General features: G+C 49.7%; 1 protein-coding gene across 10 annotated transcripts; it reads right to left on the reverse strand.

Moving 5' to 3' along the window:
* Nucleotides 1–7,146: 7,146 nt before the first annotated feature.
* On the reverse strand, nt 7,147–20,398 carry SLC38A5 (solute carrier family 38 member 5). Of its 10 annotated transcripts, none has more exons than XM_045471367.1 (16): nt 20,355–20,398; nt 14,819–14,872; nt 14,663–14,738; nt 14,127–14,242; nt 13,949–14,022; nt 13,232–13,324; nt 13,029–13,107; nt 11,231–11,313; nt 10,880–10,938; nt 10,645–10,782; nt 10,356–10,435; nt 9,613–9,713; nt 9,246–9,361; nt 8,297–8,441; nt 8,099–8,202; nt 7,147–7,596 (listed from the first exon to the last, which is right to left on the reverse strand). In XM_045471367.1, the coding sequence occupies exons 2-16, from the start codon at nt 14,869–14,871 to the stop codon at nt 7,495–7,497; spliced, it is 1,419 nt and encodes a 472-aa protein (XP_045327323.1). In that variant the 5' UTR covers nt 14,872; nt 20,355–20,398; the 3' UTR covers nt 7,147–7,494. The 10 variants fall into 10 exon arrangements, with proteins under 10 accessions (XP_045327323.1, XP_045327321.1, XP_045327320.1 ...); XM_045471365.1 differs by lacking the exon at nt 20,355–20,398 and adding an exon at nt 16,338–16,443; XM_045471364.1 differs by lacking the exon at nt 20,355–20,398 and adding an exon at nt 15,235–15,335.
* Nucleotides 20,399–21,675: the final 1,277 nt, after the last annotated feature.

Here is a 21,675-nt window from a genome sequence, read left to right on the forward strand (position 1 = left end):
AAAAGCCCAGGCGTGCAGCTCACTGGCCTGGCTTTAGAGCAGCATCCAAGGGTGAGTGCTAAGTACTCCCAGGCAAGTCCTAAGTTCACCTGGTAGTTGTACTAGCCATCTGTGCTAGCTAATTGCCTTTATCCACTATCTCTATGATAAGCAGGTGCTTACAGCTTGGAGCCAAGCACGTAGGTGAAACTCCCAGGTGACAGGTAAATGGGATGCTTATCTTCTTTGACAACCACATTTCAAAGAGATGGCTCCAATGCTCTTATTAAGAAAGGCATTCCTGGGTTATAGGCTGGCAACAGGCTTATTTAGCTCTTAAAAAGATGTACAGACATATCAAAGAGGCAGAGAAAGATTCAAAATCCTAGGTTTCTCAAGGAAATGCTTGAAGAAAAGTGAAGGAGGGGAAGTCTCTTTCCCTTTTTTGGCAACAGGGAAAATTCAGTTTTGTGTTTATTTACCCTAACAATGTTCCTCTTTGGTTATTCTTTTACAGTGACACTACCATTTTTATTTTTTTAAATGTATTGATTTATTTTGAGAGAGAGAGAGAAAGCACACAAGTCAGGGAGGGGGAGAGAGAGAGAGAGAGAGAGAGAGAGAGAGAGAGAGAGAAACAAGCAGGCTCCTCACTGTTAGCACAGAGCCCGATGCAGGGCTTGAACCCACGAGCTGTGAGATCATGACCTGAGCCGAAGTCCAACATTTAACCGACTGAGCCACCCAGGCGCCCCAACACTATTAAATGGAGATATTTAAAATATCTCCATTGCCATTTCTGCCTTTCTCGGGGAGTTTGTAGCCACCAAAATACTCAGTAAACCCATAGTAAGAGGCAAAGGAAAGCAACCATCATAATTACAATAGAATGTATTTAAAAGTTCAATAAATGGGGGTGCCTGGGTGGCTCAGTCAGTTGAGCATCCGACCTCAGCTCAGGTCATGATCTCACAGTCCATGAGTTCGGGCCCGCATCGGGCTCTGCACTGATAGCTCAGAGCCTGGAGTCTGCTCGGGATTCTGTCTCCCTCTCTCTCTGCCCCTCCCCCACTCGCGCTCTGTCTCTCTGTCTCTCTCTGTCTCTCTCTCTGCCTCTCAAAAATAATAAAAGAGGGGCGCCTGGGTGGCACAGTCGGTTAAGCGTCCGACTTCAGCCAGGTCACGATCTCGCGGTCCCTGAGTTCGAGCCCCGCGTCAGGCTCTGGGCTGATGGCTCAGAGCCTGGAGCCTGTTTCCGATTCTGTGTCTCCCTCTCTCTCTGCCCCTCCCCCGTTCATGCTCTGTCTCTCTCTGTCCCAAAAATAAATAAACGTTGAAAAAAAATAATAATAATAAAAGAAAACTAATAAAAAAATGTTCAAAGTTCAATAAATGTATTTAGCTAGTATATTGAAAGTGAAAAAAAATAAAATAAAAAATAAAAGTTCAATATAATACTCACCCTTGGTGATGGAAGGGAAACCTTTATGCCATACCAGTGATGAATAGTTAAAGCAGATTCTTGCTTAGTATTGTGCAAAAATTATCCTTCCTCGCACATTCATTTTACTGCTGTGTGGTTGCCTTTATTGCTTGGACTTTCTCTCTGTCTTTAAACTTCTGACAATCTGTATGCCTGAAACTGTCTCTATTCCACCTTATATAAAAGTTCCTTTCTTTCAACACTTTGGAGTTATTACACCCTAGTCTGCTTGCATCCGGTATGGTATTTGAGAAATCTGATGTCAGTTAAATTACTTTTGCTTTGTAAGTAAACTTCTATTTCTCTGTAGATGTTTTAAAAATCATTTTTGGGGGGCACCTGACTGGCTGAGTCGGTGGAGCACGTGACTCTTGGTCTCGGGGTTGTGAGTTTGAGCCCCACGCTGGGTGTAGAGATGACTTACAAATAAACTCTTTAATAAAATAAAATGAAAATAATTTTTGTTATCTTTCATAATCTGGAATTTTACTGTGTCTAGGGGAGTGTATATATGTGAATGTCTTTATTCTGTTCAGCATACTATGATCCCTTTAAATCTGAAGTCGTCTAAGTCTGAGATATTCTCACTCATTTTTTTAATTTAAGCTTTCTGTCCTTACGAGGCTACTATTAGATGGGTCTTGACATGTATACATCTATCCTCCATATTAATTAGCATTTCTTTCATTTACTCCATCTCTATCCATTCCTCATCACGTTTCTTGCCTTTTCAAATGCACCTGTTTTAATACCCAACCTAGCCCACTGAATTATTTATTTGAGAAATTAATATCTAGTATTCCTAATAGTTCTGTAAGCAGAAAGAGCTGGGGTCCCCAGAAAAAGAAAAACAGACACAGCTTTCTTGACATAAGAAAAGTTATTTTAGGCCCCCAGTCGACTTGTAAAAGAATATAACAAACAGTCACTATCAGGCCAGGAGATAGTCTAATCCCACTCAAAAGTGAAGACTGACCAGATGCATGCTGAGTTACCTTTGCAGGATCTAAACCCCTTTAAGCACTCGGAGACTGGATGATCTGGAGCCAGAGAACTGATGATGCTGGCCCTTGCTGGCCCTTGTGACTTTGACCTGGACTCAGTCACCTTAAAATGACTTTTGCCCCAGTTCCGTGCTGTAATTCCCTATTGTGCAAGCCCCTTCATAAATATGTATGCACTCTTAGCTTAAAACTAACCTGGTTTTAGGGGCACCTGGGTGGCTCAGTCAGTTGAGCATCCGACTCTTGATTTTGGCTCAGGTCATGATCTCAAGCGTTCGTGAGTTCGAGCCCTGCATTGAGCTCTGTGCTGACAGCATGGAGCCTGGTTGGGATTCTCTGTCTCTGTCTCGCTTTCTCTCTCTCTCTCTCTCTCTCTCTCTCTCTGCCCCTCCCCCATTCTCAAAATAAATAAATAAGCTTAAAAAAATTAACCTGGCTTTAGTTGTTGGAGAAGACACTGCTTTGGGAAATATCTCTGGTGTTCTCCTATACCTGTTGCAAGTAAAACCCTTCCTTTTCTTATTCTTTGGCGTAGTTTTGTCTTTTAGCTAGACACCTACCAAAAGGTGAACCCGGGTTCAGGTAAAAGTTCTATATAACCTTCTGGGAAGATATGTAGCCTGGACATTCCTTGTGGGTTTGAGGGTTTGGAGGTTGGTATGTCAGGGTAGAGAACTTCTAGAGTTGTCCTCTGGGCTCAGCTAATCCTTCTTTTCCCTCCCCAGCCTGTGACTCCCCAAAGAAACTTCCAGGACTTCTGCACCAAGTGAGGATGTAGAGGGGCTTTGGTGGGGGGGGGTGTTATTTGTTGTAGTTTCCTAGCCCAGAGGGTGAAGGGAAGAATGCCTGCCTATATACTGGCTAGCCTGACTGCACATTTTCTATGAGCTTTCCAACCCCACTCTGCCCCCGATGTAACCATGCCTCCTCAGACTGGCACTGGGCCAGCCCTGCCACTTTTCTGCTTTGTGGTGCTTACAGGACAGGTAATGAGCCTTCCAAAAAATATAAGGAGACAAAAGGACACAGTTAGAGAGCTCCACCTCAGCTTATCCTCCATCGATGACCTCTGACCTTTTCCCACTCTGGGCCATCGCATCCCCGACTGGGGACCAAACCATCAAGAGTTTTGTGACTGGGAAGTATTCTGAAACCTGACCAGCTCCTTACCTCTTCTGTGGTATCTGCTATTGCTTGTTCAACATCTTCATCTATAGCTACATTTACATTTTATTTATTTGCTTACTTACTTATGAGTTTGTTTATTTTGAAGGGGGAGGGGCAGAGAGAGAGGGAGAGAGAGAATCCCAACCAGGCTCCATGCTGTCAGCACAGAGCCCGACGCAGGGCTTGATCCCACACACTATGAGATCATGACCCGAGCCAAAATCAAGAGCCGGACACTCAACTGACTGAGTCACCCAGGTACCCTGCCTTTACATTTTAGCAGACATTTGAAGTCATTACTTAAGACAACAACAACAATAGCTGAAATAGATATACCAATTACCATGTGACAGGGGCTATTCTAAGTGCTTTACATATATTAACTCACGTAACCATCATAACCATCCAGTGAGTTCAATAACCATCCCCAGTTTACTCTTGAGTAGACTGAGGCACAGAAAGATTATGTGACTTACACAAGGTCACGCTGCCAGTAAATTGAGAAGCCAGAATTTGACCATGTGCAGTTTGACTCCAGAGTTTACACTTTAAAAAGCAACTATTCTGGGGCGCCTGGGTGGCGCAGTCGGTTAGGCGTCCGACTTCAGCCAGGTCACGATCTCGCGGTCCGTGGGTTCGAGCCCCGCGTCAGGCTCTGGGCTGATGGCTCAGAGCCTGGAGCCTGTTTCCGATTCTGCATCTCCCTCTCTCTCTGCCCCTCCCCCGTTCATGCTCTGTCTCTCTCTGTCCCAAAAATGAATAAACGTTGAAAAAAATTTTTTTTTAAAAAAAAGCAACTATTCTACAATTCTACCATTAATTTGCATCTACAGTCATCCCTTACACAACATAAGAACTCTTTCTTTCCTCTTCCTCCCCTCATCTCCCATGTTTATATTACCTGGAATTTTAGTTCAAGATGGTGATCTTTAAAATTTACAATCAAAACTTATTTAGACTTTTCAATGAATGTTACTATTTTTCCCCTCACCATTGCTTACCAGAACCCCCTTCTGGCTCCTTAATCCAGTTTTCTTCTGCTGGATCACATACCCTAATAATCCTTTAAGAAGGGGTAGGTGTGTGATGAATTTTCTGAAATATTTTTGCTCTCATCTGGATTATCTTGTCTAGATACAGGTTTTTTGAAATATAGGTTCAAAGTCAGCTCTTTGAAGAACTCCTCCACTGTATTCTTTCTTCTCTCTTTTCTTGCTGGGACCTTTCAGGATTTTGTTATCCTTTAGGATTTTATTTTTAACCTAGAAATTTTATTTCTATGGTGTGTGTGTGCGTGTGTGTGTGTGTGCGTGCGCGTGCATGCGTGTAAATCATGCTTAGAATTTAGTGGCTCTTTTCAGTTTGATGATTGTCTTTTTTCAGCTCAGAAAATTCTAGAACATTATTTCTTCAAGTATTGCCTTCTCCCCACTGTCTATTTTCTGTGTCTGAAGCTCCTATTTGATGAATGTTGAAACTTCTGGGGCCTATCCTCCATTTCCTTTATTTCTTTCATACTATCTACTTCTTAATCCTTTGTGCTGTAATGTGAAGTAATGCCATTGCATGAACACATTTTTTTTTTTCATTGAGCTATTCCAGTTTCTCTTATTGATCTGCAAAAGCTTGTTTACATATTAGGGATAATTACTTTTAATTTGTTGCATATTGGAGGAGACCAGAATATGCCACCCCAAAATATGCCTCTTTGGCATAAGGATGGCTTTGAGCTGATCATTTTGAGAAACAGCAGATAGAAGCTCAGGTCATGATCTCGCAGTTTGTGGGTTCGAGTCCCGTGCCAGGCTCCGTGCTGACAGTGCGGAGCCTGCTTGGGATTCTCTCTCTCTTCCTCTCTGCCCCTTCCTGACTCGCATTTTCTTTCTCTCTCAAAATAAGTGAATGAACTTTTTAAAAAAATAATAAATAAGCTTTTTTAAAAAGCCAGCTTGTTGAGCTTTAGTGTTGAGCCTAGTGGCAGTAAGGAATGAAGAGTGAAATAAGAAGGATACCATATTCAACTACAGTCAACTGCCCTATTTGTAAATATAGACAGGAGAAAGATTATTATCTGTGATGGCTTGCACATGCATTAAAAATTATCTGGGAAGATAAACAAAAAGTCTCTTAAACATCCAGAAACTTCTCTCATAAAGAAACACATGCGAATTTTAACAGCAATACCATTTTCACCTAGTAGGTTGGCAAAAAATCCATGTCTCATGACTCAGGATGTTGGCAAGGCTGTGGTGAAATTGGCATTCATACACATTGCCAGTGGGAGAGCAAGATGGCCATGCTGGCTCCTGTTGGACCTGCCATGCTTGTTTCTACCTCAGGGCCTTTGCACTTGCTGGGGCCTCAGCCAAGAACACTTTGTCTAAATAAGCATGGGACTCACTCCTTCTTGCCAATCTAGGACTGACTCAGCTCCTTGTCTGCTCGACAGTGAGGCCTCCCTGACTACCCCCTCACTGCCCCCTGCACACCACACTCACATCACTTATTTTCCTCACAGTGTGCATCTTTTTTTAAGCTTATTTATTTATTTTGAGAGAGCCAGAGACAGCCTGAGAGGGGGAGGGATAGAGAGAGAGGGAGAGAGAATCCCAAGCAGGCTCTGCACTCCTAGCACAGAGCCTGATGCGGGGCTTGAAACCACGAAACTGTGAGATCATGACCTGAGCAGAAACCAAGAGTTGGACGCTTAACTGACTGAGCCACCCAGGCTCCCCTCTAAGATTTTATTTTTAAGTAATCTCTACACCTCACGTGAGGCTTGAACTCACAACCCTGAGATCAAGAGTCGCATGCTCCACTGACGGAGCCAGCCAGGAGTCCCTCATAGTGCTCATCTTTATCAGAAATAATTAATCTCTTTTCCTCTCTTCTGCTAGATCAGGGATCAGCAATTTTTTTTTTTTTCTGAAAAGGGCCAGATAATAAATAGCTTAGGCTTTGTGGGCCATGTGGTCTCTGTTGCAACTTGTCAGCCCTGCTGTTGTAGCAATAAATAACCATAAACAATATGTAAGTGAGCAAGCATTATTGTGTTCCAATAAAAGATTTGCAGACACTGAAATTTAAATTTCATACTTTTCAGGTGTCACAAATTATTCCTCTTCTTATTTTTTTTTTCAAGTACTTAGAAACGTGCAAACTATTCTTGGCTCAGGCCATACAAAAAGAGGCAGCAGGCTGCTGAATTTGGCCTGTAGGTCATAGTTTGCCTACTCTTTTGCTAGAACACCAACTATAGGGATTATTGTCTGCTTGATTCAACCCCAGCACCTAGAACAGTGCCTGGCACCCAGTAGGCTCTCAAGAGGTTTCTTGAGTGAGGAAGTGAATGGAACAATGAGTTGAGTAGCAAGTTACTGAAGGAGCGGAGAAGTGAGTGAATACTTGAGAGCCAGTTCAGTCCTACTCTCAGGGCCTTAGTTTACCCCTGTCTGAACCTAGGCAGACTCCCCCAAGAAGACTTAGAAAGAGATGAGAAGGCTGAGACCAGAGTTGCAATGCAGCATCTTTATTCTTCCCCTTTAGCTCGAGGGTGATCCTGACAAACAGCTTCTGCCAAGAGAGGCGGAAAGGACTGGGCTGGGCAGGGATTCCCCAAAGACCTGGTCTCCTCCTCCTCCCATGGTGTTGGGCTTAGGGCCATGATCCAAGCTCAGCATCCCTGGGGAGGAGGGAAGTGGACCACTCTGCAACCTCTGCAGCCCCCTACCTCCAACAGCCATGATAATGGGAACCAGCCACCTCCACACAACAGGCAGGAGGGACCCAGGAGAGGGGCCCCATCTTCGTCCACGTGCACAGGAGCATGCGCACGGGGGCCCAGGGAGGAGCAGGGCATGGTCAGTGTCCAGACACAGGGCTCTGGTCTGTGGCCCAGTTGGCAAACATAAAGCCTAGACTGATTGCCATGAAGAGGACCCCCAGGAGACCAAAACACAGAGCCTGTGGATGAGAGGGAGACGAGATGCAGTTGGTTGGGTCTCCACACCAGAGCTCCTCCTGAGAATGTCCCTCTAGCCCTCCATCCCCTCCAGAGTGCCCCATGCATTCCAGACCCTCCTGCTCCCTCCCCTTCCTCAAAACCAGCCCCTTCCTAAGAATTCTTCTTTCATCCTTCTAGAACACTTCAGAGAGTACTCTCCTATATCCTCCTTGAAAGTGCTCCTGACCCTCTTCAAATAGTACTCCTTCTGTTGTCTGTAGAATGCTCCCTCTGTCTTTGCAGACCCTGCTGGTACTCTGTCTGCTCAGCCCCTTTCTAAGACAATCTCCTTCATTCTTCCTCATACACATTCTACCTCATCCACAACTCATACACACACAGACCACCTGCTCCCTTCCCCCCAGCCCCCTCTTGAAAATGTTCTTTTTATCTCTGGCCATCCAGGAGTGCTCTCTCCTCAGAATTCTCCCTCTTCCCCCAACCCTCTCCTGGAATGCTCACCTGGATCTTAGGCCAGGAGTAGAGGGGCTCCACCTCAGTTGGTACAATGCGGAGGTAGAAGATGCTAGGAAGGATGAAGATGAGGCTAGGGGCTGAAGTGGACCCTGAAGGACAAGCAGGAGGGACAGAAGCCAATGTAAGTTTGGGGTACCAGGCCCGTATTAGGTGGGGTCTGGGATTGGGGTTAGGGGTACTAACCAATAACCCCAAAGATATCCCGGATGGTTGGCACACAAATGACAAGAACATTGACCAAGACAAGCAGGATCAGGGCTATGGCCACGTGTCGTGGCCAGCTGAAGTCTCTGCTTGGGAAGAACAGCTGCTGCAGGGCCCGGCGGATCTGTGGTCAGAGTAGGGCAGGACACCAGTCAGGGCCCACGTGCTGCCTCCCCACTCCATGCGGTCATCTGACTTTAACTCCACCCTCCATCTGAGCACCCATCGTGCCTCCACCCTGTGTGAGATGCCTGATTCCCCCTCCATCTGACTATCTACATGTCCCCCTCGTCTGACCACCCATCGGTGCCTCCACCTTCTGAATGAGCATCCCGCCGCCCTTTTGACGGTCCATGTGTCTTCCTTCTGTCCGATCACCCATCGATGCTTCTACCCACTATCTGAAATCTCTGCCTCCCTGTATGACCACCCTCTTGCCCTTCCATTCTGTCTTAGATCCCTGCCTCTCTTTTGCCATCTGACTACCTCAGCCTCCCTCCTCTGTCTAGTCATCCCACCTCCCCATCTGAGAGCCTTGGCCCCCCTTATACCTCACTACTTCTGCCTCCACTCTTTTTCTGCCCATCCCTGTTTCTTCATTCTGAGTGTCCATCTCTATGCCTCTACCCTGTCTGAGTATTCCTGCCTCCCTCTTCTGTCTGGCCAGACATCTGTGCCCCCTCCCTCCAACTGACTACCCCTCTCCCTCTCATTCTCTCTGCCCTGACATCTATCCCCCATCTGTCTGACCATCTATTTTTGCGTTCTCTGTCCATCTGCCAACTCTGCCTTCCCTATCTGTCCATCCCTGCCTCCTCCATCCATAAATCCACTCCTATCTCCACCCCCCAGTCAGACATCCATGCCTATGCCTTCTACATCCATCCACATCCCTCCACTCCATGGGCCCACCCTCAACCCCACGCACAGGGAACAGCACAACTGGCACAGTGAGAGTCACGGCGAGCAGCACTGCCAGGCGCACACAAAGGATGAGCAGGTCCTGCTGGCTGTACATGTGCAGCATCTCCGCCTCCACGCTATCTGGGATGTGGGACATGGGACATGGGATGCAGGATGTAGTGGGAGCACTAGGACCAGTGTCCCAGAAACACAAACTCATACACACACACACACACACACACACACCCCAAAATCTACATATGTGATGTGCACCCTCTGTTTGGAAACTGATGGGTCCAGGGCACGGAGGAAAAGCACTCAGGTTCCTGCCCCAGCAGTCTGCCCACTCCCCACTCCAGCCCCCACCCAACCCTGGCCCCAGCCCCACTCACTGTAAAAGGTGAGGTATCCAAAGGTCGCAGTAAGCCCATACATGCAGAACATGGCCCCAATGGACACGTTGGCCACAGCCTGCATTCTGTGCTTGGAGGGCCTGAGTCATAGAGGTTATGGAACTGTCATGCCCAGACCCCTGGACTTGGTACAGGCGCTTCCAAAGTAGCCTGCACTCTCCAGAGTCCCCTTGTTCCTGAGCTGACGTTCAGCTGGTACATGCTGGGATGCCCATCTCTACCTCCCCTGTGTGATTAGCCAGGCCTCCCTCTGTCCAGCCATCTCACCCCATATGACCATCTTTGTCCATCTCCTCTGTCTGCCCATCTCTGCCTTTCCCTCACATCTGACCATCCATGCTGTGCCCCCATCTGATCATCCACACATCCCCCTACCATATAATCCCTGCTCCCTCTTTTGTTCACCCATCCCCCATTCTATCTCCCCATCCCCATCTCCTCATCCCCATCCACATATGCTACACCCTCCTTCTGATCATTCCTGCCTCCCCACTCTGTCCATTCACACTTGTACAGGATGTTAAAAGTAGAATATTTAAGCCCTAATCAGTAAAAAGTCACCGCCCTGCATTCCCCAAGGCCACTTCAACCGCCCCCCACCACCGGCACCAACTAGCCACCATCAAGCTACAGTACAAGGACCACTTGAGGGGCTGTCGGACATTATGACTCTCCTACCAGTTGCTGGCCCATCACATATGCCCACTTGCCTGCCCACTCACCGGCAGAGCTCTGTGTAGATGGGCAGCACCTCAGGGTGACAGACGAAGGCAAAAGCCATAATGGGCACCGTGTAGAACATCTAGGGGAATGGCCCAAGTACATGAGGTTAGAGCCTACAGGGTTATATCCCCTCCTCATCCGCCTGACCCCACCATTGCACTCCATATAAGACACATGGAAGCCCCCCGATATCTGATGCCCAGCTCCACTGTGAACAGAGTGGACCATGTGACGGGACCAGAGGGCCTAAGTGTGGTGCAAGCTCCAAACACATGCCTGCACACCCACCTGTGAGTCAACTGTGAACATATGGGCCTCACAGCTTCTGTTGAGTCCCTGGACGGGAAGGGCCGTAGGGTTCTTGCTCTCCACTTCCGTCTCATTGAGACCTACAGGACAGCCAAGCTGGAACTTCTTATAGATGACCTGGGGGAGGGTGGGGAAGTAAGGTCATGGGGAAGGCTATGACCCAATGTTCCAAACTCTTGCTTCACTTTTTCACGTTCTTCTCTTTCAGACTCACCGAGATGAGAAAAAACAGCATACAGGTCAAAGAGAGACCGCTGGTATATCCCAGGTAGCCTGCAAGAGGTAATATAGAGAGCCTCAGAAATCCAGGGACTCCCTACAGCAAATATCAAGCCCCAGTTTGGCCTTCAAGGCTACCTCACCCCAGTTAGGCCACATGTTGCACAAGCTTTTACTTCTTCCTGAACCAGCCTCCTCTCCACAGCAAACTCCTATTTATCTGTTAAAACCCACATCAAATAAGCTCACCCCTGGTATTCCATAGCCCTTGAAAATGGGGATTTTCTCAATCTGGCTCCCTTTTTCTGACTCCACTATCCAATGAACAACACAGGAAGCCTCTTACCCAAGTGTCTCATGAGGGCCAGTGGCAGGATGATTAACACACTGACAATGATGATGAGGAGGTTTCCCTTCAAGAACCAGCCCCTAGGGAGACAGGCAAACACAGTGACTAGCTGCCTGCCAAAGAAAAATGTCAGGCAGACAGTCATAAACGACAGCCGGACACACAGATTTCTACCTGCAGTCAGGGGAGGTGAGCTGACGTCTCAGCTGTGAGAAGCCATTCAGGTGGTCACAGTGACAAATGGCACAATAGGATTGACAGAAACAACCAGACTGATTATCAGACTGTCAGTCAGACACTGTCAGAGGGACACAGCTAAGAAAGAACACACGCACAGCTGGACAAAACTGTGCCATCAGACTCGCCAGCAGACATACAACCAGATGGGCAGAAAATGCCCCAAATCAGTGAGACTCACACAGTCCAACACAGAGTACCAGACACAGAGTGAGTCATGACCCTGGTGTGTCTGACAGGCAGAACAACAGTCTGATGATCTGGTAGTCAGGCAATGATGCAAAGTCAGACAAGAAGTCAGGAACACACACATGTGGTTTTTTGAACAGGTCAAGGTTTGTCGAATATCTAAAAGTAGCCAGGCCAACTTGGCCATATAGCCAAAGACCGAACTAGAGACAAAATCAGCCAGCTGGCTATACTGTTGGAACCAAGTTCAAAAAAAGAGTGGAAACTGTACAGATATTGGAGGGAGGTACCCAGGTAAGACAGTTACACAAAATCAGCTGAAAAACTGCTCATTTGTTCAAAGGAATTTTATTAGTTGCCTGCTATGTTCCAGGCATTCACACACTATCTCATACACACAGTTACACAGAAATAAACCAACAAAGCACCATTGGCCATATATATATATACAGTGGGAGATAATTATAATAATTAGACACACCTAGTCACACAGATTATCAGATACCTAAATGGCTTCAGAATGAAACCAAAGATCTAACAGGATACACAGAGTCAGCCATTATATACACACAACTGAACAGATTTAGCTAGCAGATGGATCCAAAATCAAACATACAGTCAACTAGACGCATACGCAGAACATCAGTCAAACACACACGGCTGGAACCATAGTACAGAGGACATATAGTCAGAGTAGAGGATCACACACACTCAGCCAGAGAGAATTTGCCAGAAAAAAATGGTTGCCAAATTAAACACACAGGTGGGATTCTACTGGAACATACAGTTGGAGCAAATCACATATACGTAGTTGGCACCACAGTTCGCTGCACACACACGGTTGCAGTTAGTGACCGTGCACTTCGAGCTAGACAGATTTCCGCCAGCCTGATGGACCCTGAATCAAACAGAATCTGCTGGACAGGGAAAGTCAGAGTAAGCAAATGTCAAACACACATGGTTGGGATCACAGCATTCAGAACACAGCTGTAGTCAGTTGTCATACAGCTGGCCACAGAATCTGCCAGTACAGCAGTCCAGAACCAAATCCACAGAGTTAGGTCTACTCGATATGTACAGTCGCCTGGTCAGTATCAGAGTGTACTGGACATACGGAGTCGGCTACCCGACAGAATCAGCCAGAACAAGTCACAAAAATCAACGCGTGGTCTGCTGTATAGTCAGATCAACGGTCACACTTTCTGTCGGCATCATGATATGTTAAGAATCACAGTCTGACCAGACTGGCCAGCCCAACAATCTCTGAACACCTAGGAGTCAACTGAGCACAGAGTTGAAGATGGCAGCCAGACCGCACAGGTAGAGTCAGTGGCCTGCAGGCCAGAGCTAAGGGGTGTTTCTCACTCACCCCTCAGGGTCCATGTCCAAGAAGGTGCCGATAACCAGAGGGAGTTCGGATTTGATGATGAACAGGTAACTGGACATGGCTGGTGCAGGTGGGGGGAGGTATAAGCAGAAGGATTCCCCTCATCCTCCCAGCCCAGCCTGAGGAAGCCCACCCCACCTCACCCTCTTCCCCCAAGCTGATCCCCTACCTCCCAGAGTCCTCACCCCCAACATTGTGCAGACAGATCACCGCAGCCACCACTACTTTCCCTGCAGGCCCCAGCGCCCTCTGTCCCAGCTGCTCATAGGCTCGGATGCCTGGGGTAGGGAGACAGGAAGGAATGCGCTGTGGGTCCAGGAGGCTAGGCAAGGGGTAAGGAACTGGGTGGGGGGTGGAGGGGAGCAGTTGAGGGTCAGGGAGCTGAGGAACTGGGGCTTGGGGTAATTGGATCAGATTGATGGAAGCTGGAGATGAGGGTTAAGCAGTTAACTTGGGCTGGGCTTGCAGTGGAGCCTGGGAGGTGGGAATCTGTGACCAGAGAAAAGGTTGGGGACCAAATGTGGGTAGTGGGTCGTGGGATTCTTGGGTTGTGAAGCTGGCTTCCACAATTAGGGGGAGCTGGAGACTGAGGAGTGGAGGTGAGAGGTGGAGTAATCTGGGTGTGGGGAGGGTCTGAGAAATGAGGTTTGACGCCAGACTGAGGGTGAGGGGTGAGGATTGAGAAGAGGAGATCTGGGAGCCCAGATAAGTTCTGAAGGCCAAGGTGCGGTTTGAGGTCTGGAGTCCAGGGAGTTAAGTATGGGGTCTGGGGTCCTGGGTCCAGGATCTGGGATCCATGTGGTACTTTCAGAATCTAGGGTTTGGCTGAGGTCTAGGGTCTCAGGTCAGAGGGGTAGATCCAGAGTCTGAGGTCCAAGATCTGCGTTGAGCTCTGGCCTTACCTACAACACCGGCACAGGTCAGCAGGAGATGGATGGAATATGAAGATAGAAACGCAATGCATAGCAGCAGGGCCCTGTGGCAGATGGCACAGCTCAGACTTGGCCCCCAGGCCTCCTGCATGTCCCACACAGCACCCCTGCCCCCTGGCCCAGGCCACCCCGGCCGCCCAAGACTCACAAGAAGAAGAGGACCCCTGTGTGAGCCATGGCATAGGCCAGTCCCAGGATGCCACTGCCCATGATGGCGTTGCTGAGATTGAACACGGACATTCCAAACGATGTCTTCCCTTCGAACTGCAGGTAAGGGCCAGGCCAGGCACACATGGGGAAGGAGATCAGGTAACGGGACCAGCGCTGGGGCCCAGGAAAGACTAGGGGAGAAGTGACCAGGGCGGGGAGAAGCCCAGAAAGGACTATAGGACGGAAACTAGGAAGGAAAAAAAAGTGGAAGCCAGGGAGAAGCTGGGGAAGCAAGAGCTAGGAAGGAAGAACTAGGAGGAACTTGGGAGGGGAGCAGCTGGAAATGGAGAGGAACAGGGGAGGAGGGCGGAGCAGCCACCAGAGGCAAAACAGCGAGGGAGGAGAGTGGCTGGGGGACCGGAGCGGCTGGGGACAGGAAATAGCCAGGCAGGGAACCCCTGGGAAGAGGGAACAGTAGGGGAAGAGATGAGCTGGGCGAGGTGCAGCCAGGACAGATCCTGTGGGGTCACTCACATCCATGAACTCGATTGGCTTCCTCCCAGGAGCAGGAGGATGGCTGGGCAGGAAGCCCTCGCGTTCCTGCCTGTAGCTGGAGAAGGCAGGGACATTGGGGCTGGTGAGAGGGTAATCCTGACCTCTAACCTTTGTCCCCCTGGGCCCCCGACTCACCCCAGAGCATCCGCAGGGAGGGCTCCGTTCATCTTGGGGTCCTGAAGTTCCATCCTGTGGGCAGAGAAATGGGGGTGGGGATCAGAGATGATAGGGGGGCTACAAAGTAGGGAGAGCTAGATGAATAGGGTAGGGGGTCAGACAGAGACAGATGGAGAAACAGAAACAGAGGTGAGGCAAGGGGAACAGGAACAGAGGGATGAGAGAGACTGAGAGATAAATGGAGAGACTCGAAGACAACAGTGAGAGGACGACAGAAAGAGATGGGAGGCAGAGAAGGGAATCGGAGGGGGAGGGATGCCAACAGTTACGCAGACAGGCAGAAAAAGAGGGCAGCGAGAGACAAATAGAGGGGGAGAGGGGCAGAGACTGAGAGAGAAAGAGAGAGAGAAAGAGAGAGAGAGAGAAAGACCGACCCCACAGCAGACGAGATGGCCATTTGGAGCTGGGATAGCCTGTCCTTCCAGAACCCACACTCACTCTGTCTCTCTTACTGTCTCTTTCCTTGCCACCTCCCCCGGCCCCCCCTTCCCTCCACCCTCACCGCTTGGCCAAGCCTCTTACTCCTTACAGGGACACGTGTCGGCCCAGCTGCCCCACCCCTCCTAACGCCCCCTACCCCCCCCCCTCCCGGCCTGGGCCCCAAGCCTGAGCCCAGAGCTGATGCAAGCTGTTGCAGGAGCTGGAGGTGGGGGGCCAACTTGGTGACCTTAACCCCCCACCCCCACCCCATGCTGCAAACTGCCCTCCGCCACAACTCTGAATATCCTCACTAGAGGCCAAAGACAATTCTCCAATCAGAGCCTCCTTCCAGGGATAGAAGTGACCCAGGGACCCCCACTTAATCCCCCTTTTAGGGATTAGATTAGTATTTTTCTCAGACCCCTGTCAAGTCCTAAACACTCGTTCTTCTGGCAGAAATAACTTTAGAGACACTTCCAGACTTAAGATCCTTCTTGGTCTTGGGGTGTCTCAGGAACCTACTCTGAGCCCTAATCTCCCCCTCCTGACGATGAGCTATCTCAGAAACCTGCATCAAAAGCCCCATCCCAAGGCCTGATGTGTTTCCTGGGGTGGAGGTGCTCCAGGAGGGGCCCCTGTCTTCTGGATGGAGTGTCTCTGAAGATACCCCCTCACCCCGCGCGCGCGCGCGCGCGCGCGCGCGCGCGCCCAGAGCTCATTTCCTGGGAGTGCAGTATTTCACAAACTCCCATTCAAGGTCCCCATCATTGCTAAAAGTGCCTCTGGGAAACCCCCTCCCCAAGCCCCTAATCCCCTTCCTGGGAAGGGGAGGGCTCTCAAGGAGTCCCATCCTCAGTCGCGAGCACTCTCTGGAGACTCTCAATCACTTCTGAATTCACTTCCTGGGAGCTAGGTACCATTCAATTCTCCACTAGGGCTAAAAATGTCTCCAGGGGAACCCCCCTCCCCGGAGGTTCCCCCAGAGAACCTCTCCCAGGATCCCCACTCATGCCTCGGGGTCTCCGGAGCCCCAACCCGACCAGTATCCCCTCCTCACCTCCCTGCTCCTCTCAGCTCCTGAAGCCACCGTAACTCACTAGGGCTCTGGGACCCCACGGCCCCGGCAAGGCTCCCCTTCAGCGGACCCTGCCCCCGCCCCGCCCCGTGGCCAATCAGCTCCTCCGCGCTTGCTAGGTGGCTAATCAGCGCAGCCCGCGCCGCATCTGGCCCGCGGATTATTTTTTTTTTCTAGGAAGAACTTTTAATTTTAATTCAGTTTCCCTCCATCTGGCTCTCGGCTGAGGACAGGGGGTGGGGGAGGAGGGCGCCCTCCTTCACCTGCACCCAAGTGGAGAGAGACAGAGGTGTGTGGGGGCCTTGGGTAGGGGGAGGTGGACAGAAAGATTGAGGGGGTAGATCCACACTTAGAAGGACACGCAGGCAGAGGCAACTGACTCAGGGATCAGACACACGGAGGATGCAGAGAGGAGAGACAGACATCGTAAGGGAAACGATCACAAATAGAGAAAGGCGGGCAGGTGACACAACACAAGGACAGACAACAGAGAGGGCAGAAAGACAGCCATGTTGAGGAGTGGTCGATAGGCAGAGGGGCAGCCATGGGAAAAAAAAAAAGAGAGGTGCAGACAGACTCAGAAGCAGACGGGGGAGGGGGAGGCCTCCTCAGAAGCATCTGGAGGAAGGCGACAGGCAGTCAGGCCCAGTAATAAACAGGAGACGCAACTGGCAGACAGACAGGTGGACACAGCCAGACACATCCCCAGAGGCTGGGAACAGACACACCAGCAGAGAGAGACTAGGGGAAAGAGGGAGTGGTTGAGGTAGGGAGACACCTAGAGGGACAGATGACGACAGGCAGAGGGAGAGTCAGATTCAGGCAGAGGGACAGACAGGGTAGATGGACAGACCTGGGAGTGGCAGTGCGACAGGTGCAGGAAGACACAGCCAGGCCACTATGGGCTGACCTCAGAGAGAGAGCCTAGCTTAGGCAAAAAAAAGTGCTGGACCCCAGCCCAGGCATTGGGTGGGGATTGTCCACACCCTAACTGAGGAGCCCCACTGTCTGTCTGTCTGTCTGCCTTCTATGTGGGTCTGTCTGTTCACTCTCATCCAAGCATGTGACAGGCATGTCTGTCCCAGGCAAAGCATGTGTCTCCTGCACAGAGTCAGGCGGATCGGACTTGGGGTCCGGGCCCAACTCCACTGGGCTGCTTGAGGCCCTGGTGGACAAGAGGCCTCTGTCTGGGCCTCTTCACCCTCCTGCCCATCCCCCACAGGGAGCACAGAATTCCCGGAAAGGCCAGGGGCTGGCTGGGGCTTCAAAGCTAGCCTAGATGCCCCCACCCTACCCGCAGTCGGAGGAGGGTGAGGGATGGGGCGGTTACTTCCCCCACAGCAGGAGAGAACACTCAGGGGTCACAACCCCATCCAGGGGCTCAGAGGTAGAGGCCGCCTCACCCATCACCCACAGAAGCACAAACTTGCACGCAGACTCACAGCCACACACAGAGAATGTGGGCTGACATAAGAACACTCACAGACTGCGCATCGAGAGCCCAGGTCACATTGAGAGTACAGTCACATACTCAACAGCCACACCAAACGACTCACTATTCCAGGTATCATCACCCCCAGCCTCAGCGTCGCGTCCAGAGAACACAGACTGACACGCGATGGGCTCGTGCTGATTTACAGCCCCTCTAGACTCATGGACATCATCACCCAGGGACTCAACAGCCACACCCTAGGGAGCCGACAGGCAAATTGCGCACAGACTCACAGCTGCACACAGAGCACACAAATATGATTTCCTACAGCCGACAACATCATGCATGGGCCCAGTGTCTCACAAATCAAATCAGAAGAGACACATATAGGGGTGCACAAACAGGGAAAGCAGGGAGGCAGAGAGTACACTTACTGTCATTACAAAGGGGGAAATCCAGAAAATACATCTCAAACTGCATGAAGAGGAAACAAAGGAACCAGAGAGTACACAAACAGCAGCACCAAAAGAAACACACACACCTACACTAGCTCACCACAGACAGACACAAACAGGGTGGCAGAGAAGAAAGGCACACAGACACAGGAGACACACGCCTACGGGCAAGACAAACACACTCAGCACCCATCAGCATTACGAAGGAGACACCTAAACACCCAAGGAGCATACACACGACCCCATAGAGACGAACTGCGCAAACAGACCACCGTTGCCATAGTGACACACCCAGTTGCCATAAAGGGAGCACAGGAGTTGGACAGGCAGCCATGGTCACAAGATACACCCAGGCAAGTTGCATAGGAAGACACAAGTGGAGCTCACATACGTGTGTTTGTGGCTGAGAACATGTACAGGCAGATGAGATACATTGAGGGTATTCAAATACACACCCACACACCCACACACACACACACACACCACAGAGTCTCCCCTTGTCTATCCCGGCCTATTCTGATGTCTCTCTCCTCTCATGGTCCTCCTCCCCCTAGAGCCATTACACATCTGTGCTAGAGGCTGGCCAGGGAAAGAGACACCTGTTGGCAGAGGCCTTGGCCTACATGGCTATGGTATGTGTGGCGGGTGGGGTTGGGGGGGGGGGTGGAGGCTAGGCAGATGTCTAGATTTCAAGAGAAGTCTGAAGCGTCCTGCCCAAAAAAGCTAGCATACCTTGGACAACAAACAGATACCCCCATCCACCACCTCCCAGCAGCAATGTCCTGCCCTGATCATTCCCTGGCCCTCCAACATTGCCCAGTGCAGGGCCGCCAGGCACACAGCAGGTGCTCAATAAATGCCACTTATCAAGTGCCATATTGTCATCATTCTTATTTTTATTTCTGCCAAGTGAACTCTTCTCCGGGAGGGACGAACCTGCACCCAGCTCCGCACCCTATAGCTTAGCTAAGTTTCAGGGCACTGAAAATGGCAAGTGTTCAACATATGCTGGTAGGAGGGAAAACAAAGGGAAAGGGAAATCTGGCTGCGGAGGGAGGGCAGCTTGCTTTAGAAGGAACAGATGTCTTTAAGCTTGACCGAGGCCTTGAGACTGTGCCAGGGATAAGAATGCTTTGTTAATTCACCGAAGTAAGGTCCTTTCTCGGGGTCATTTAAGGCTTTTGTTGGTTCAGTAAAGCAGACCCTTGTGTGACGTTTGGGATTCCTATCGAGTCTATTAAAAGTCGGCTTGGGTTCCTGTCGGTTCTTATAAGCAGATCCCTGCTTTTCATTAAAACAGGTCACTGCTCAGCAGCCTTCAGGGGAGGGAGCCACAGAGCAAAGCAGTTAACACCAAGAGCTTTCCCCGCTCTGCCACTTACTAGCTGTGTGGCCTGGAACATATTCTGAAACCTCTCTGTCTCAGCTTCCCCCCACGGCATAGTAACACCTAACTCTTAGGGCCCCTGGGAAAACCCGAGTGAATTAACACAGGTAAAGCGCTGAGAACAATGCCTGACACACAGTAATTGCTCAATAACATATTTGTGAAGGGAATTAATGAATTCTTCTCCGCCTGTGAATGCAACCCCCTACTGGGCTGCATTTAGGATTCTAATCTCCCCTTTCAGGCAGGCTCCCCACTGAGAGACTCTTCCGTCCCTCAAAGCAGCCCCGGGGCAGCAAGGCTTTTTTGAGTCTGTGTCTAGTCCCCTGCACCTGGACCACCCCCGTCTTTCCCTCCCCCGGTTAGATGCCCTCCGGTACAGAACTGGCCTGGCAGCTCCCAGCTCCTTGACCTCTTCAGGAGGCTGAGGGGAGGACACCTTTACACTCGGTGGGGTGCCGGGTGGGAGCTGCAGGCCGACACCCTACTTCGGGAAAAGCCTGGGGAGTTCAGAGCCTGGATCCTGTCCCCCAATTCCCCCGGGCCCTGCTGGAGGAAGCAAGTTTCTTTGCAAAAAATTAAACATCCTCTTTGTGAGAGGCAAGAAAACAGGACGTGGGAAGCATCCCACAGGGTGAACATGGGCCCCCAATGCCTGGCACCCCCTCCTCTCTGTGGAGCAGAGGCCAGGTGGCTTGAACCCTTGCTTTCTCACACTTGCTCACCTCTGCAGGGGAGCCGTTGTTCCCACCGCCCCCACAAGGCCCTGGAGCGCTGCCACCAGCTCTTGCTTCCTCCCTGGCTCTCGGGACTCCTCCAGGAAGTGCTTTCTCCGTGTCTCTGCTTGTCTGTCCACAACTCCCAGGGCCTGGCATAAATGCAGAGCGCACCACTGAGGAAAGAATAAAGGACCAAGGCAACAAAAGCGTGGATTCAACAAACATCTACTGCATGCCACCTGTATGCCAGGCCCTGTTCCAGGGTCGGGAGGCAGCGGTGAAAGGGACAGAACAAAATTCCCACCTAGTGAAGCTCATATTTCTAAGGAATGATGAATCAATCGTTAAGTTCTTTGAATACTCACCAAGCTTGTTCCCACTTCAGGGTCTTTGCACTCGGTGTTGCCTGTGCCTGGAATGCTCTTCCTCCAAATATTCCTAGGGTGCGTTTCCCTTTAGGTCTCAGCTCAAATGCCACCTCCTCAGAGAAGCCCTCCCTGACTATGCTGTCTAAAAGAAAAATTCGGGGCACCTGGGTGGCTCCGTCGGTTAAGCGTCCGACTCTTGCTTTCGGCTCAGGTCATGATCTCACAGTTCGTGAGTCTGAGCCCTGCATGGGGCTCTGTGCTGACAGTGCGGAGCCTGCTTGGGATTCTCTGTCTCCCCCTCCCTCCGTCCCTCCCCTGCTTGCTGCCCATCTCCCTCTAAAAATAAATAAATAAACTTTAAAAAATAAATAAAAGAGCAACTCAAATCCTCTGCTACTCTCCATCGCTTTCACCCTACTTTATTATTCATCATGGATTTTATCACCACCTGACAAACATTATATATTTACATACACAATAGTATGTTTAATTTAGTACAGTTATTTTACTAAGTAAATGTATATAGATACCAGCATATTTATATATATCAGCATACACATTTACATATTATATGCATAAGATATGTGTATTATATGTACAGGATACAAAATGCATAAATAGGTTATATATTTTCTTATATTTACATGTAACAGTATATTTATATTTATTATATTTCTTACTAACATATAACCTTATACTAGTGGATGTTATACATCACTATATTTCTATATAATCACATACATATCAAGCAGCACATATGTTTATATACCTAATGTAATCTATATTCTCCCTATATATCTACAACCTGGGGATAATTACAGTAACTTCTTCATGTGGTTGTTATAAGGATTAAAATGAGTTCAAGGAAAGAATTCAGCAGTGCACTGGAGCCAAGCACAGGTTTGCAGACTGCTTGTTCCATTTTCAGGAATCCTGTCAACCAGTTGGTAAAGAGCTAT

The sequence above is a fragment of the Leopardus geoffroyi genome, chromosome X, assembly GCF_018350155.1.
Source record: "Leopardus geoffroyi isolate Oge1 chromosome X, O.geoffroyi_Oge1_pat1.0, whole genome shotgun sequence".
Lineage (NCBI taxonomy): Eukaryota > Metazoa > Chordata > Mammalia > Carnivora > Felidae > Leopardus > Leopardus geoffroyi.

Excerpts from the sequence above, each read along its gene's own strand:
- SLC38A5 (XM_045471364.1), bottom strand. The coding sequence starts at position 15,257 with ATGGCCATCTCGTCTGCTGTGGG. Across the intron at positions 14,243-14,662 it reads AGCCAATCGAGTTCATGGAT|TTCGAAGGGAAGACATCGTT; the intron begins GTGAGTGACCCC and ends CCTTACCTGCAG. Across the intron at positions 9,362-9,612 it reads TGGATACCTCACCTTTTACA|ATAGCGTGGAGGCGGAGATG; the intron begins GTGAGTGGGGCT and ends CCCACATCCCAG.